The sequence below is a fragment of the Gopherus evgoodei genome, chromosome 8 (assembly GCF_007399415.2).
Source record: "Gopherus evgoodei ecotype Sinaloan lineage chromosome 8, rGopEvg1_v1.p, whole genome shotgun sequence".
In the NCBI taxonomy this organism is placed as follows: Eukaryota; Metazoa; Chordata; order Testudines; family Testudinidae; genus Gopherus; species Gopherus evgoodei.
Window position 1 is genome coordinate 101,957,486 of NC_044329.1, and position 18,132 is coordinate 101,975,617.

Consider the following 18,132-nt stretch of genomic DNA (forward strand, 5'->3'; position numbering starts at 1 on the left):
GCTGTATTAGAGGACACTCTTTGTCTTAAGGCCACATAGTGTGTGAGGTTTAGAAACAGTTACATGTTTTTATGATTTATGCAATGGTCGCTGGATGTTGAGGCATATGCTGTCCGCTTTCAGGCTTTATTTAGGCCTTGTCTAAATGAGGAAGTTGTGCTGATTTAACTAAATCGCATAACCCACTTGTGTGGACACTCTTATTTCTGTTTGAGTGCCTTCCATCAACATGGTTTACATCAGTAAGAAATCAACTAGAACTATTTAGTGCAATCAGTAGAACTTTCTCACATACACAAAGCTTTAGGCGGACAGGAAAGAACGGTGTTAAATGCTGGCTGAAGCTACAAGAGCTGTGGGAAGACTATCTGAAGTCTCTATGGTAGGAGAGTGCTCATTTTCACTGAAGGGCAACTTCCTGATTAACAGAAGTGATGACTGCCTCAAAAGGGGTCACACAGTCATCCTTTGCTAGAAGCTTGGTGGACACTCCATTGGGCCTCAAAAGAGAGAATTGTGTTTAAGAACCTAAGAACACAAAAATGGACATACTGAGTCAGACCAAAGGTCCATCAAGCCCAGTATCCTGTCCTCTGACAGTGGCCAATGGCAGATGCCCCAAAGGGAATGAACAGATAGGTTATCATCAAGTGATCCATGCCATGTCACCCAATCCCAGCTTCTGGCAAACAGCGGCTAGGGACACCATTCCTGCCCATCCTGGCTAATAGCCATTGATGGACCTATCTTCCATGAATCTATCTAGCTCCCTTTGGAACCCTGTTATAGTATTGGCCTTCACAACACCCTGTGGCAAAGAGTTCCAGATGTTGACAATGAGTTGTGTGAAAAAATATCTTATGTTTCTTTTAAACCTGCTACCTATTGATTTCATTTGGTGGCCCCTTGTTCTTGTATTATGAGAAGGAGTAAGTAACACTTCCTTATTTACTTTCTCTATACCACTCATGATTTATAGACCTCTATCATATACCCCCCCTGCCCAGTCGCCTCTTTTCCAAGCTGAAGTCCCAGTTTTATTAATCTCTTCTCATACAGAAGCTGTTCTATATCCCTAATAATTTTTGTTGCCCTTTTCTGAACCTTTTCCAATTCCAATATATCTTTTTTGAGATGGGGCGATCACATTTACACTCAGTATTCAAGCTGTGGGTGTACCATGGATTTATATAGAGGCAATGTGATATTTTCTGTCTTATTATCTATCCCTTTCTTGATGATTCCCAACATTCTGTTTGCTTTCGACTGCCGCTGCACACTGAGGGGATGATTTCAGAGAACTATCCACAATGACTCCAAGATCTCTTTCTTGAGTGTTAACAGCTAATTTAGACCCCATCATTGTATATGTATAGTTGGGATTATGTTTTCCAATGTGCATTACTTTGCATTTGTCAACAGTATATTTCATCTGCCATTTTATTGCCCAGTCACCCAGTTTTGTGAACATAAGAACGGCTGTACCAGGTCAGACCAAAGGTCCATCTAGCCCAGTATCTGTCTATCGACAGTGGCCAATGCAAGGTGCCCCAGAGGGAGTGAACCTAACAGGCAACGATCAAGTGATCGCTCTCCTGCCATCCATCTCCATCCTCTGACAAACAGAGGCTAGGGACACCATTCCTTACCCATCCTGGCTAATAGCCATTTATGCACTTCACCACCATGAATTTATCCAGTTCTCTTTTAAATGCTGATACAGTGAAATCCTTTTGTAGCTCTTCGCAGTCTGTCTGGGACTTAACTATCTTGAATAGTTTTGTATCATCTGCAAATTTTGCCACCTCACTGTTTACCCTTTTTTCGAGATCATTTATGAATAAGTTAAATAGGACTGGGCCCAGTACAGATCCCTGGGGGACCCCACTATTTACCTCTCTCCATTCTGAAAACTGGCCTTTTATTCCTACCCTTTGTTTCCTATCGTTTAACCAGTTACCAATCCATGAGCGAACCTTCCCTCTTATCCCATGACAGCTTATTTTGCTTCAGAGCCTTTGGTAAGGGAAATTGTCAAAGGCTTCCTGAAAATCTAAATATATTATATTCACTGGATCTCCTTTGTCTGCTTGCTTGTTGACCCCCCCTCCAAGAATTCTAGTAGACTGGTGAGGTATGATTTCCCTTTACAAAAACATGTTGACTATTTCCCAACAAATTATGTTAATCTATATGTCTGACAATTTTGTTCTTTACGATAGTTTCAACCAATTTTCCCAATACTGAAGTCAGGCTTACCGGCCTGTAGTTGCCAGGGTCACCTCTGGAGCCCTTTTTAAAAATTGGCATCACATTAGCTATCCTCCAGTCTTTTGGTACAGAAGCTGATTTAAATGACAGGTTACAGATGACAGTTAGTAGTCCTGCAATTTCACATTTGAGTTCCTTCAGAACTCTTGGGTGATTATTATCAGGTCCTGGAGACTTATTACTGTTTAGTTTATCAATTTGTTCCAAAACCTTCTCTAATGACACCTCAATCTGGGACAGTTCCTCAGATCTGTCACCCAAAAAGAATGGCTCAGGTTTGGGAATCTCCCTCACATCCTCAACAGTGAAGACTGATGCAAAGAATTCATTTAGTTTCTCCACACTGGCCTTATCATCTTTGAGTGCTCCTTTATCATCTCAGTCATCCAGTGGCCCCACTGGTTGTTTATCAGGCTTTCTGCTTCTGATGTATTTAAATAAACTTTTGCTATTACTTTTGGAGTCTTTAGTTAGCTGTTCTTCAAATTCTTTTTTGGTCTAATTATATTTTTAGACTTCATTTGCCAGAGTTTATGCTCTTTTCTATTGACCTCATTAGGATTTATCTTCCACTTCTTAAAGGATGCCTTTTTGCCTCTCATTGCTTCTTTTACTTTGTTGTTTAACAACAGTGGCTCTTTTTTGGTTCTCTTACTATGTTTTTTAAATTGGGGTATACATTTAAGTTGAGCCTCTATTATGGTGTCTTCAAAAAGTTTCCATGCAGCTTGCAGGGATTTTACTTTTGGTACTGTACCTTTTAATTTCTGTTTCATTAACCTCCTCATTTTTGTGTAGTTCCCCTTTCTGAAATTAAATGTGACAGTGTTGGGCCACGGTGGAGTTTTCCCTGCCACAGGGATGTTCAATTTAATTATATTATGGTCACTATTACCAAGCAGTCCAGCTGTATTCACCTCTTGGACATGATCTTGTACTCCACTTAGGACTGAAGAGGGGACTAATGATTAAGGCACAGGACTGGGAATTGCAAGACCTAGGCTTTTTTGTAAGCTATGCCACAGACTTCATGTGTGACCTTCAATACGACACTTAGGGCCAGCTTCTTTCCCCCTTACTCGTGCTGGGCCTGATTCTCCACTGAATTGTACCTTGTGGAGTAATTTAGCTCTGTGAAAAGTGAATGTAGAATACTATCATTTTGAACTGGTTGCATTTTGCACTCACTTTGCACAGGTGCAGTGGACTACACAAGGTGCAAGAATCAGCCCTCTTGAGTAGTGTGACTCCACAAGTCATTCTAATATGAGTAAAAGTGTCAGAACTGGGCCCTTAACCTTTAAACATCTGCTTGTCTGTGTGTAAAATTAAGATTATAATAAAGGGATATTTTGAGGCTTCATTCATTAATGCTTTAAATACATTTGGGATTATCAGACAGAAGATATTCTACATACATGTAAAATTACTTTATCATAACAAAGAGAATTTTTTCCCCCCAGTTTGGGCCTTGGACCTCTGAGGATGATATTTCAGGCCATGGGCCAAATCTTGAGAGGCGCTGAGCTCCCATAGCTACCATTTATTTCAGTGTAAGCCGCAGGTGCCTGGTACTTCTTAGGATCTTATGCCATATAAGCCACAATGGTTAGACACCAAATGGGATAGTTAAAGAGGGACTTTCTACCTTGTAACGTGGAATTTATTTCCTCTGTGGTTCAAAGCCAGAAACATAACATTAGTTTAGTGTGTGCAATGTAATCAGTTTTCATCTAGAAGGTTTAGTTGGCAAGCAGAGGGTAAATCAAAAGCCAGAGCACAACTGCTGACTCTTAGAAATAAAACATTAAGCTGGCTATCTGTGTTGTTCCAAACAACCCGTATTTCCAGAAACACTCTGACCATTTACCAAATGGGTTGCTTCCAAATACTTTGTCATCTTGCCTTTTGATCTTTTCTTTGTTCTGTTTAATTGAATCTATAATAAATCTGTTAATATTTTAACAGGTAATTTATAGTAATTTAAACATTAGCAGGCATTTGTATTCTAATGTAAAAGCATCAGTTTAACTCTTAAAAGTATCTCATCTGTGCTCTAACAATTTCAAAGTATGATCAACAGCACTGGTGATTTTTAAAGTTTTGTAAACCACAAAATGCAGAAGTGTCAGAAATCAATTATTAAAGGTAGAACAGAGAGAGACAGCACTGATTTGCTCCTCCCTAAAGTCCATTTTAAAACTCCATTTCTGCTGAAAGGCTTATAAGGAAACAGACAATATATGGTGGCTTAGGTGACAGGCACTTGGAGAAAGCGATTCATGTGACACAAAACTAAAAAAAAAAAAAAGGAAAATATGCATAAATATAAAAATATAGATTCATATAAAATTGAATTGTCTCTTCTGCCTCCATCCTTTGTATGCCACTTATTGTCTTGGATTTAAGCTTTTCAGGGCAAGTACCATGGCTGCTTCTTTGTTATTTGTATTACAGTAGTGCCTAGAGGCACAAAACATGTGTCCATGTCAGCACCCAAGTCATAGGTAGTCTGGCCTAGTGGCTGGAGCAAGAGTCCTGCCTACCAGTTAAGAGCTGAATCCAGCAGGGGTGAGTCCAGAAGGGAAGCCCAAAGTTGTAGTCAGGTATCAAGAAACCAAAGCCTAAGCCAAAGGGTTAATTTGAGCCACAGTCAAAAAACATTGTGTGTGTGTGTGTGTGTGTGTGTGTGTGTGTGTGTGTGTGTGTGTGTGTGTGTGTGTGTGTGTGTAAGGGAGCAGGGTGTGTGTGGGGGGGTGTCAGTAATGTCCTGGACCGAGAACCGATCTCCCTCTAGAAGTTTTCTCCATTCTTCACGTTACCTTTATCACCAGTAACTTCTTGTCTTAGATATCACAATTCTTCTCAGTGGCTGTTAGTTTTCATGAATAAAAGGTGCAGGGATGGAATTGTTTATGAGAGCCATTATGTTGTGACAGAACGGCTCCAATGGAAAAGTTCGAAGTATCTGCCTCTGTGGTGAAGGACTTGGCAGGATTCGGGTGCACAGAATGGGAGCTGAGGTAAAAGATCTCTTTAGCTGACCAAATGCAATCTGTGTCTCTGATGACCAGACGAAAGTGGACCCCTTTTCAAAAGAACACAGTTTTCAGGACAAAAAGGTGGGAGAATCCTTTGATAAAACCTATAAAATTGGCAAACCCAAGAAACCACTAAACTTTTGTGGCATTCTACCTGGAGATGGCAGGAACTCGATTGTATCAAACTTAAATTTCTCTAGTTTGTTGTAAAGATGGTTTTGGCAGAGTTTGTTGAGAACATGGGCCCTATTGCTTGTGCAGCATCTGGTTTTTGGAAAGAATGAGAATATTGCTCAAATAAATAACACAAACTGGTCCAGTATGTCCCAGAAGATATCACTGATTAAATGCTGGAACATCACTGGAATATTACATAACCAAAAAAGCATAATTAAATATTCAAAATGCCCATAATGGGCATGGAACACAGTCTTCCATTCATCTATTCTGTAATTTGGACCAGTTTGTATGGCACATGAAGGTCCAACTTAGTAAAAATCTTGGCCCAGCAGAGCCCCCCCAAAGAGTTTGTTAAGAATTGGCAGGGGATAGTAGTTTCAGACCGTCACTTTGTTCAGAGCTCGATAGTTAAAACAGGTGCGTAAGGTTCCATCCTTCTTTGCCATGAAGTAGATTGGAGGAGCCTGCACTAGAGACCTGGAAGGTGAAAGAATCCTTCTCCAAGTTCTCATGGAGGTACTCCTGGAGCATCTAGAGTTCAGGTTCTGAGAGAGAATATTTGCAGCCAAAGGGGATCTCAGCTCTGGGTTGCAGGTCAGTTGGACAATCATAACCGGGATGGGGCAGCAAAGTATCTGCCCCCCTTTTAATTGAAAACATCAGCGTAATCCTGATATTTCACTGGGATTCCTGAAGCTATCAAGGTGGTCACAAGGATGGTGGTGGTCACCTTCAGTTTACCTCCTTTAGTCTCTGAATTCTCAGAGAGGTGGTGACAGTCGTGGGGGTTTCTGGTCCGGAACATTGCCATCAATTTTATCTCCCAAAGCTGAGTCTCAATGTGAAGCATGACATGCCTGGTCCCCAGTGGATATGCAGATTGTGGGAGATGAGCCAGGGAATGCCGCGGATAACAGAGGAGTGAGGTGTTTGGATGAGATAGAGCTCTAGGACCTTCTGTTGACCCTGGAGCATGGTAACAAGGCTTTAGGCTATGCCATCTGATGAGTAATTGGGCCAGAGGAGAGGAGGGATCAACAGACTCCACCAAATAGGGAATGCTCATGGACTGAGTTGGAATATAGTGAACCTGGGCAAAGTTTAAGTTGATGAAATTGTCAGAGGCCACAAGCACCTTCAGGTCAGCCTCTAATATGGTGGAATGTTGTAGCCAGAGGGGTAGTTGCAGGGTGCTGGCATGGTGTCCATCAAAAGCCAGGGTGCTGGTAGACAAGAGGTGGAAGGTCCTGGAAGGGGGGAACATAGGCTCAGCCCAGACCCCCCTATTGGGGCTGAGGCCTGGAGGCTTTCTGGTTGACACACAGCTCAGTTCTTAGCAGAGCATCCCATAGCATAGTGTCCAAATTCGCCACAATATAGGCCTGGGCCCGAAGCACAAACCTAGCCCTTCTCTGCATCAGAGGTGAGGTTGAAGCTGACTGAACTGCCCAAGTCCCCATGATGAGAATGTGGAAGAGAGCTGGGAACTTGACTCTCTCTCCAGGTGATGTTTAGTCAGGTGTCCAGCACACAGCTTGACCCAGGTGTTCAGGTCAGGTGGCAGTTCTACCCACGCTAGCTCTTCCTTGATTTCCTCGCTTAACATGTGTCAGAAGTAGTAGTACTGCATTAGTGTTTGCTGTCGGGTGCTGGAACTCTGCAGCTAACATGCTGATCAATCTGTTCCCCTAGCATGGTCCCCTAAGTGTGCTGTTGGCAGACAGTGTGCGATTCACATCACCTAACACAATCACCATGGCTTAGATGAACTTTTCATAAAGTGGGCTAAAAGTCTCCAGGAGGGGAGATGTCCAGGCCAGCACCTCCCCGGGTAGCAAACAAATAATAAGTCCTACTTGGATCTGATCAGTGGAGAATGACTGGGGCCAAAACATGAACAGGATCTGGTATAAGTTCATGACACCGCAGAACTTTTTACGGTTCCTGTCAAACTTGTATCCAGCATTGGAATCTCCGTAGAAGCTGGGGCAGCAGATTTGGGCATGATGGCTTGAGCCTGTAGGGCTTCAGTTTGTATCAGTAAGGCCATAACCTGGGCCTGTAAGGCCTGCTGGATTCCCACACCATCTAGCAGGGAGATGGCTGTCTCTGCAGAATCTAACTGAAAGGCAGTCTGGCCCCTTACCTGCTCTCGTTCAATCTTTGGGCTGCTTAAACTGTCGGCAACCGAGTCATAGGTGGTCTGGGCTACTGGCTGGAACAAGATCTGGCCTATCACTTAGAGATGAATCCAGATGGGGCAGATCCAGGAGAGAAGCCAAGGGCCATAGCCGGACATCACAGACCAAAAGCCTAAGCCAAAAGATTAACTGAAGTCATGGTCAAATAGCACAGGGGGAATCAGAGCCAGAGTCAAAAAAGAACCCTAAACTGAAGGGTTAAGCAGAATCACAGTTAGAAGATGGAGCTGAGGTTCTCAGCTGAGAGTCAGAAAGATGCTGGGGGCTGGAGCAGGCAGGCGCAGGTCAATCAGGGCCAGCTGCACTCATTAGTTTGCCAGGAGATTGGCTCTGCTGCAGCCTAGGCCCTGACAGTCTGGTGTAGTAGAATACAGTCCCTGCCCAGAAGAGCTTACAATCTAAATGGATAAGACACAGAAAGGGCAAGAGAGGAAACAGAAGCACAGAGAAGTGACTTGCCCAAGGTCACACAGTTGGTCAGTGGTAGAGCCAGAAATAGATCCAAAGTCTTTTCATCTAGTGCCCTGTCCACACCAGAGAACACATCTTTCTAGTTACAGATCTGCTAGCCATGGGATCAGTGCCTCCCTCTACCTCTGTTTGTCCAATACCTAACATACAGGACCCTTGAATCTGATTAAGGGCTTTGGGTGGCACTGTAATATAAGTAACAATAATTAAAAATGGTGACTGGTGTGAAACTAGAGAACTGGTTGTATGTTATAGAGCCATTTGAGTTTTTCCTTTTATTGATGTAGCTTGACAGGAGTCAGTATATTTATGTGTTAGATTCAAAAGGTGTTAACTAGTATTTAGGGCACAAAGGCAATTTCTCAATCTTCTCTAGACAGGGTGATCATCCAAAAATGATTTGTTCATATTTTTGCAAATAAAGGCACACAGTTCAGTTCACTCAGATTTGTAGGATCAAATTGTTCATGGGTATTCCGACAATGACAGGGTATTTGTAAAAATGTTCACAAATCGAGAGGTCCATGAATTTTTAAATTTTAATTATTTGGAATTGATTTATTCATTAGTCTTGTTTCAGTAACTGCACAGAATCAATATCATGTGACTCAGCTGATTAATCATATAATGATTAATGATATAAATGGCAAAGAGTCGAAATGAACTCAGTGAATTCTTAAGAATAACAAATACATTTGAAAAAAAAATCAGCAACAGTTTGCAAATGCTGTTAAACTGAAAAAGTTGCTACATTTGTAACCCGGCTTTGGAACAAATGTGCATCTTCTTGATCAAGCCATTTCAATCTTCTTCCAGGGGCCATTGGACAATTAAAGGTCAAATTCTGCTCTCCATTACACCTCAGAAAATGGTATAATTGTATGAATGTAATGGAGAGCAGAATTTGCATTTAATTAACATCAAAATTATTCTGCATAAAACGACCCTGTGAAAATTAAGTTAAAATTTGCAAGTAATCTAACTTTTATAAAATAGTTTTTTGTTTGTTTTAGAACAATATTCACCCTTTCTCCCCGCAATACTGCTCTGCACTGATAACAAAACATGCCAGACTGGAGATTGGCAAAGCTGAAAAACAATGCATTTTCTTAATTAATCTACTGGATAGCAGGAACCTGAGCCTTAAATCCCACCACTATTATTTCATTCAATCTACTATTAAAGTCAAGCTACACTTCAGCTCTAGATAGCTTCACCAAACAGTACAAGAAGAAGAAGATCCTGTAAATATCAAGAGTTGTCTGCTAATAAATAGTTACTTGTGATGAAGGATTTGACAAGCAACTCTCCATAGTGATAACAGCTGCGTGAAATGGTCACGCTAAAACTTAACATGTTGTACTGCTCCTTTTTTTTTTTTTTTTTTTTTTTTTTACTGTGCTGTATATTTAAAAGCAACTAGAAATTGTTTTAAAATTAAATATTAACCAAAGCCAAATGAAACATTGGTGCTTCCAGGTTTATTAGTAAATTGTAACACAGCTTGGGATAAGAGAACTTTTCATGATCCTGGGTCTAGCTCAAAGCAGTGCTGAGCAAATTTAGGGCTAGATGATGGCCTGTCTTATGTGCCTGTGCATGGAAATTAGGAGGCAGTGAAGCACTACAAAGGCTGCTGTGTGATGTTGGGGGCTTTAAGAGCCTCTGCTCCCCCCTCCCACATAGGTGGATGGGCAGGGTGGGTATGGGCTTCACTCCCCAATGTGCAGGACAGTGCAGCTACACCAGGTCACTGTACCAAGCAGAGGGCTGGTACAATGTGTGACCCCATCACTAGAGTAGGAAGAAACTGGGAAGCAGGAGTCACAGTCTGCTTCCTGGTCTACTCTTGGGGAAGCACAACAACACACTGCCCTGACATAGGGCTCATGGCAAAGCCCTCTTGAATCTTTACGCTTCTATGTAAAAAACAGACACAATTACATGGCTAGGTTGCACATCGGGTTACCACAGTTGCTTCTGCAAATTGTCATTGCACACACAAATAGCCTGTTAAACATATAACTGACCTTTTTTTATGTAACTATCCAGTTTGCCTGTGCAAACAGAGTAAATTCATGTACAAGTCAGGTGCCAATTGCACACAATTTTTCCACGGGCAATTTTGAAAATGGGTCCTTTGACATTCATAGAGCAATCAATATGTACTTATTTTACTTGTGCCAAAATAGACATGGAGCTTTGAGGCTGAGAATAAGGTGATACCTTACTGGAATGGCTAAACCGAATATCTCCTGTTAGTTTATTTTTTTCACCAATAAAGTAACAAACTGCTGTGGTCAGTTTATTCACTCAGCAACAGTAATTTAACCACATATTAGTAATAACCATAAGTTAAGCATTCTGAGTACTAACCATAAGTTAATAGTCTCTGTATCTATTATCAGTACTTATGATGTCCATTACCATAGCAGATGAGTGACTCACACTCATTAATGGATTTAAAGGTGGAAACACCCAAAAGTGAATGCACAGTGTCAGTTACAGCTTATAGGAAAGAAGAGCAGCAAAACAGTAGAACAATGTAATATTAGCCAAAAGGGCCAAGGGGAATGAGAATGGATCTTAGAAACATATAGAGGGGGGAAACTAGTAGGCAGAAGTATGTCTGTTTAGAATATGAGGCAAGGGATAAAAGTCATGGTGACCCAGGAACAGCGGAGGGCATTGGAGAGCGAGCCCATCCTGCATTCACCCTGCAGCAGCTCCTGTCCCACAGGGCTGGCCTGGCTCCTGGCTCCAGTCCATTGGCTCTCATGTGCCAGCAAGGTCATCCCCACTATAATGCATCAGCCCTCTCCTTTCCTGGCCCTGACACCACTGGATGGCCTGCCCCAAGCTGGGCTGTGGTGAGCCAAAAGGTGGTTGGGCAACAACCCAGGTGGCAGCCTCAGCTCTGCAGCCTATGGCCAGGGTTAGGGTCAATATTTCAATGAAGATGGGTATGTCTGCATAAATTAGTGGTCTTGGTAGTCAAAGAAGTCATAGGTGTCCACCAATCTAGCCACTCACTCACAGCAGTGATTTGATTTCCCAGTGCTGGAACCATATGTAACCCACATTAGCAGTGTGGCTCTGTCTCCTGCTAGTTGCTAGACCATGCATGGAGTTTTGTGAAACTGCTACTTCTTTCAAGCTACTAGGATCTGTTTTCATTTGCTTGAGCGGTAGAGGCACATGCTTTTAGATCCAGAGGTCCCAGGTTCAGTCATCTCTGGGGACTGAATCTAGGACATTTGGATCTAAAAGCTCCTTCCAGAAGCATCATTATATAGGCACTCAGGTGGACACAGGTAAATTAGAATAATTAAGAAATTAGGTTTTACATTGTACTAATTATATGCAAAAGATACTATATGTTTTGTGTGGTTTTTTGTGTTTGTTTTTTCTACAGCTTAATGTCTGGACTAGCAGCCTTGGATGCCAAGACTTCCAGTCGATTAGGCATCATAACTGTCACTTACTATCTATGGACAACATTTGTGGCTGTGATTGTGGGAATAATTATGGTCTCCATTATCCATCCTGGTGGAGCAGCCCAGAAGGAGAACACAGAAGAGAGTGGAAAGCCAATTATGAGCTCTGCAGATGCACTGCTAGACTTAATTCGGTAACTACATTCATTCTTACTGTTTGAAGGTAACACGTTGCATGTTACATAACAACATAAGGAGCCATGGCCTTAAGGATATATTTTGAAATCAGTGATGATCCTTTTGAGAATATGGGAGAAACTAGATCTAAAAAACAATATCCCAAAATAAGATTATAAAGGAAAATAGGGAGCGCCTATTCAGGGGTGGCTCTAGGTATTTTGCTGCCCCAAGCACAGCAGGCAGGTTGCCTTAGGCAGCTTGCCTGCGGGAGGTCCCCAGTCCCGCGGATTTGGTGGCACGCCTGCGGGAGGTCTGCCGAAGCCGTGGGACCAGCAGACCCTCCGCAGGAATGCCGCCAGAGGCAACCTGCCTACCGCCCTTGCGGTGACCAGCAGAGCGCCCCCCGTGGCTTGCCACCCCAAGCACACACTTGGCGTGCTGGTGCCTGGAGCCGCCCCTGCTCCTATTTACCCTTTCTCATACTTGACCAAGGAGATACCCAATGAAATGGAAAGGCAAACAATATTAAGCTGAAAAAAAAAGGAAATATTTTTACAGAATTCATAGTTAACCCATGGAACTTATTGGCACAATATGTTTTTGAGGCCAAGAGTTTAGTGGGATTCAAAAAAGGATTAAAATTTTATTGTTTTATTGGTCTTTACCTCACTTAAGATAAACATCTACTGGATAGTGGACAGTAGTTAGTTTCATGGTTTAGAACAGAAGCATGCCGCAGCCTAATTTGCTCAGGTTCAAGTCAACTTTAACTTGCACCTTTTCTACTCTGAGCACAGGACTGTAAGTGCCATTGGTACTAATTTGGGGTCATTGCTCCTTGGAGAACTCTGGATACCAGCTGGATGACTCTGTGACTAATGTAATATCATATGTGACTTATTTGTGATATAGAGGTCACACTGATGTCTTATTGACAAGTGGACAAACCCTGCCTCACAGCTTGCAGGGGTCATAGGTCTGCTGCCCAAATTCCCCCAGATCCTGCTCCCAACCTCACATGCAGTAGAAAGACACAAATTCCACTGCATCAGAGTCTGGTTTACTTGTAAACCAAACACGATGATGTCATATTTTTTTCAGGGAAGAATCAACTCTAAATATTCAAATAGTCAAAGCCTGAAGTCTGCACACAAGCATTCGAGATTTATTCACACAACAGCTTGGAGAAAGTGAAATTTAAAATTGTACTTGCAAGTGTTTACACCAGGATACAGAATATTTTTCATGGACTTGAGACATGGCTTGACCCAGAAGAAGGACAGAGTTCTCAAATCCCTTCACAAAATCCATGGCACAAGGCAATTAAGTTAGTCAGATGAACCTGTCCACATTATTTGTTTCTTGGCTTGCACTCACACAGATGCTCAATTATTTTATGGAAATGTGATGAGATATAATTGAGTTTAACCTCTGCATCCAACCAATAACAGAATTGTCTTTTTAAAAGTCTATTTATTATTCCAAATGCTCGGCTTTATGTGCATCCACCACAAATAAAATCCCACTTATTAAAAGAAAGACTGTTAATAAAACAACTGCTGGAAGTGGGTTTCCTGTTTGCTACATACTGTGGGTGAAATCCTGGCCCTGTTAAAGTCAATGGCAAAACTCTTGAATATCTATGAGGAAGTCTGGATTAAATGTAACAGCGTATCTGCTGGTTTGAGCTAGAAGAGTTGATCCTGTAGTAGCTGAATGCTAAATCGCTTCCATTCCCAGCTGGAGACAGTCTTTAAATCATACAGGAAGCACCTGGCATCCTGCGAATAAAGAATGCTAACGAACAAGAGAAATGCTACATAACTAAGGTTTTGGATAGAACTTGCTATGTATTTTTAATACGTTTTAAAAGTGCTCTTGAAAAGTGCCATGTTGATTGCTTTGGGATATGAAGTCACAGAGACCATCAACTCATTTCATAAAGTGTAAGTCTCCTAACAGATGTCCATATGGCGATGTCTTTTTTTCTCCTTTCTTGATAACTATAGAAAACATCACCATCCTGCCTGTCACTCAGACCTATAACTTGGTCATCATCTCTCTAGTCCCCACATCCAATCTAAGTCTAAGTGTTGCTCTTTCTTTCTACATAACATCTCTAAGATATAGTTTTTCCTATCCATCCACAAAGCTGACTCTCATCTTCTTGCCTCCTGACTATGGCAATATTCTTTACTCTGGCCCTGACAAATGCAGTCTTTACTCACATCCATTCAGAATGCTGTGGCAAAGATCATTTCCCTAGCCTATCACTCTGTCCACACCCCCCCATCTTTGCATCCCTCCACTGGCTCTCCTTTCTCTATAGCACCAAACATAAACTACTTCTCTTCACTTTATCATCTCTCATCCAGCTCCCACCTCCAATCGTCCATGACGCCAGCCTTCATCGCACACCTTTACATTTTCAAACAAGCACCTTCATGCTGTCTCTCAAACTGTCCATCATGGTTGGGAGGAGCTCCCCGTAAACATCTGCAAAGCTACCTCATTATCCTCCTTCAAATCTCTCCTTTGCCATGATGACTACAAAAAACATGACAAGGGTTGGGCCACTGGTGTGCTGAGATTACCCTGCCTATTACGCTGACCAGCATTGTCTCACTGTTTTCTTGTACTTTCCTATTGGTCTGTCTGTTTCCATCTGTTGTACCTTGTCTTATACTTAGATTGTAAGCACTTTGGGGCAGGACTGTTGTTTTGTTCTGTTTGTAGAGTGCCTCACACAATGGGGTGCTGGTCCATGAATAGGGCTCCGAGGTGTTACAGTAATACATTTAATAAATACTAATAATAATTAATAATAATTTGAGCCAGTCGCCTAGAGGAGAAAAGCTCTTGATGCCATTACGTGTTTCCTGAGACAACTAGTTCATGCAAAGCCGGTTCTATACTATCATTTTTCTGGATCTTTGAATTTCAAGTATTAAAAATCTGAAATGTAGCCATCACAGCCTTGTAAGGATGTCACTGAACCAAAAACAAAACACAAGATGTGAATAAGAAGGAAATGTAAAATCTATATAGAATGTAAACTTGTTAGGGCAGGAGATTATATTCATACCTAACTGTAAATTACCTACAAATTATAAAAACCAAGAGCTAATGAGAATAAAAATGGTAATCTAATCATGTGAATTTAAAAGTTTTAGAATTATTGGATAGAGATTGCAGAATTGTCCCCAACTAGTCTCATGACTTTCTTCTTGTCTTACCCTAAATTGTAACTATATACACCTCTACCCCAATATAACGCTGTCCTCGGGAGCCAAAAAATCTTACCACGTTATAGGTGAAACCGCATTATACCGAACTTGCTTTGATCCGCTGGAGCGTGCAGCCCCGCTCCCCCCCGAGCCCTGCTTTACCACATTATATCCGAATTCATGTTATATCGGTAGAGCTGTATATAAGCTCTCTAAACATTATCTGAACAGTAGAACTGTTTTTTGGTAAGTGCAGAAAACTGGGTTCTATTAAAGTGTTTCTATCTAATGAAGCTTAGCAGGCTCAGATATCATTTCTACAGCCTCTCAGTAAAAACAAAACCTGGCTTTGTCCTTAATGAAAGTTCATATCTTCCTTTTACTACCTCTAGAGATTGGATTTGTTCAGTTGTATCCTCTGCCAATGAAATCCTACCTCGGTCATACTTCATCACTTTATTACTTAGTAAAGAAAGAACATCAAATGTATTAAATGGACATTCAGAAGAGTAATGAGGCAAGAGAGTTAGACGCTGTCAAGGTCCTTTAGCATCAGTTACAAGAAATAAAGCTTTCTGATGGCCAGGTCTAAATATACCATGATTTATATGCTTTAAAAGAGCATGCTGTGTAATTCCTACATAAGAAGAATGTGACAGGTAAAAAGGTCTGAGTTCAATGGCTGTAGTGATTTTCTGATATTTTGTCTCCCTGTTTGAATTGTATGAATGGTGGCACACAAGGTGAAGTTGGGAGAGAGGTGTAGAGTCCAGGGAGTTTTTGCAATTAAGACTGAAGAAATGATGTGGAACATGTACCGAGGCAATATAGCCACTGTCATTTCTTGGAATTTCCTATGCTACAGGAATCTGGAAATATTCAAAAGAAAGAGCAAACGTAATAGAAGAGATACAGACCAACCAGACTTGAACAGGAGATCCTGAGCTCTACCACTCCTTCCATTTTAAAAGACAGAGGAGGGATGGGAAAAAATCCCTGGATCTGAAATAGTAGCTTTGTTTTTTCTTACAGATCCAAAAATGGAAGATGCCTGTTTTCTGAGTTGGATGTAGCACAAAGTGGCAGAAGTCTCACAAGAACTGTTGTTCTCATGGGATTTTAAGATAACTCACAAGATGTTGATACCTGAACCCTATTGCTTTCTTAACACTCACTTAAACCTAACCTAGATCCTACCTCAAACACTGCTGTCTGTAGCCATCAAGAAAAGACCCCTGGGGCAATCTAGTCCATCCTCATGCCAGGGCAGGAGCTCTCCCTGATACAGCTCTCCCTCTTTCTTTTCCAATGTACAGTTGCTGGGGGCCAACTAAGACATGTGGTTCATGAGACAAATGCAAGTCTGTAACTATACTGAAGATGCTTAGCAAAGCTGGTATTTCAGGTCATGTCTGCACTACAGACTTTTGTCGGTCGGGGTGTAATAAGGTGTAATTTGTGACAGACATAGCAGTACCAGCACAGGCTCCTAATATAGACATTGTTATACTAGCAAAACCTGTGCTTTTACTGGTGCAGCTTATTCTAGCCTCCTGAGTAAAATAAGCTATCAAGGCAAAAGCACAGTTTTACCAATGTAAGCTGTTTCCACACTAAGAATGCTTTGTCGGTATAGTACCCCGGTATAGCTATGCTGGCAAAGCACTCCTGCTGTAGACCTGGTCTCAGTCTCTTTCAATGTAATTTTATTTCAAGTTTCAGACATGTGTACATATTTACACCCTATTGTCTTTAATGTTTCTAATGTAAACTCTAAAAGGCATCTGGGAGTGTTTTCTTTCTTTCATACTTAGACTCTAAGCTCTTTGGGGCAGGGACTGTCTTTATATACCATCTATCTAAGGGACTTCTATGGCCCCATTACAATAGTATCTGAGCAGCTCAGTCTTTAATGGATGTATTCTCACAACACTCATGTGAGGTAGGGAAGTACTATTAGCCCTATTTTACAGGTAGAGAAATATGGCAGAGAGAGACAAAGTGACTTGCCAAAGGTCATATGGAAAGTCTGTGGAAGAGAAAGGAATGTTCTCTGTTTGTACAGTGCCCAGTACAATTGGATCTAGGACTGGGGCTCCTAAGCACTAGCACAATACAAATAATGAATAATAAGCAAGGCCCTTTGGCTTGGTCTTTCAATATTAGTTACAACAAATGATTTTTTGGGATGAAATTTAGTAGGCCCCCCAGGAAATATGAATGGAAAATTAATCAGTCATTTTTGTGTTACGCAAGAGAAGAGGGAGAAAATATCCACTTTTTAAAATTTCAGATTTTGAGTGTCTTTCCACTTACATAACTCAAAAATGGGCCAGATTTTCAGTAATTACTTCTGTGTACAAATCAGGTGATTTAAATGTTACCTTTGCTAACTGCACGTAGTTGGCAAATGTAAAAGAATTACAGGTATACTTATTTGTACTTGCAAAATTGGAAGTCAGATAGAAGCCTATTTAAAGGTGAGCTGCCATGGCAAAAAAGAAAAGTAGTCCTCTTAGTTGCTGTATGATGCTAAAGAAGACTTCCAAAGAGCTTTTTTTTTTTTAATTAATTAATTTTGTCTAAACTTTTTGTTCCCTGCTCCCTTTTTAAGATTTGAAATCTCAGGTCTTGACTTGCCTTTTCTTGCTGGAGGAGTGGAGAACTAGAGAGAAAGTGACATTACAAATGTCTGAAACCAGGGCTGCAGTTTTCTCAAGAGATGGGAGACAGTTAGTCAAACTGTTTAAAGCTCTGTGTTTTTGTTTGTCTTTATAAAAGCCTTATTAACTCAAACTTCTGGCAAATGGTTGAGATAAAAGCCCTGTAATAATCCCACCTCCTTCAGCTGAGGACTGGGAAAACTGAGATGAAAGATGGCTCAGAGAATAGGGTGATAGCCTGATGCTTGTGAAACTCAAGTTCAGTTCTCTGTTCACCCATCCTCTCAAGGGTTTTGTGAGGATCTATACATTAAAGACTGTGAGGCACTTAAATACTACAGTCACAGAGGCCATATAACTACATAAAATATAAAAAATAACATTGACATCATCATAACTGGCTGACATTTAAGCTCTCATTCTAACTCCCAGCCCTCCAGCAAAAATGGGTAGGTCAAAAC

The 18,132-nt window shown here is 41.3% G+C and overlaps 1 protein-coding gene across 1 annotated transcript in view; it reads left to right on the forward strand.

The window, feature by feature from the left end:
- The window catches only part of SLC1A7 (solute carrier family 1 member 7), a 91,322-nt gene that overhangs the window by 33,791 nt on the left and 39,399 nt on the right, over positions 1 to 18,132 (forward strand). The window contains exon 3 of the mRNA XM_030572419.1: positions 11,580 to 11,795. Coding sequence (XP_030428279.1) covers positions 11,580 to 11,795 — 216 coding nt within the window. The remainder of the gene's footprint in view (positions 1 to 11,579; positions 11,796 to 18,132) is intronic.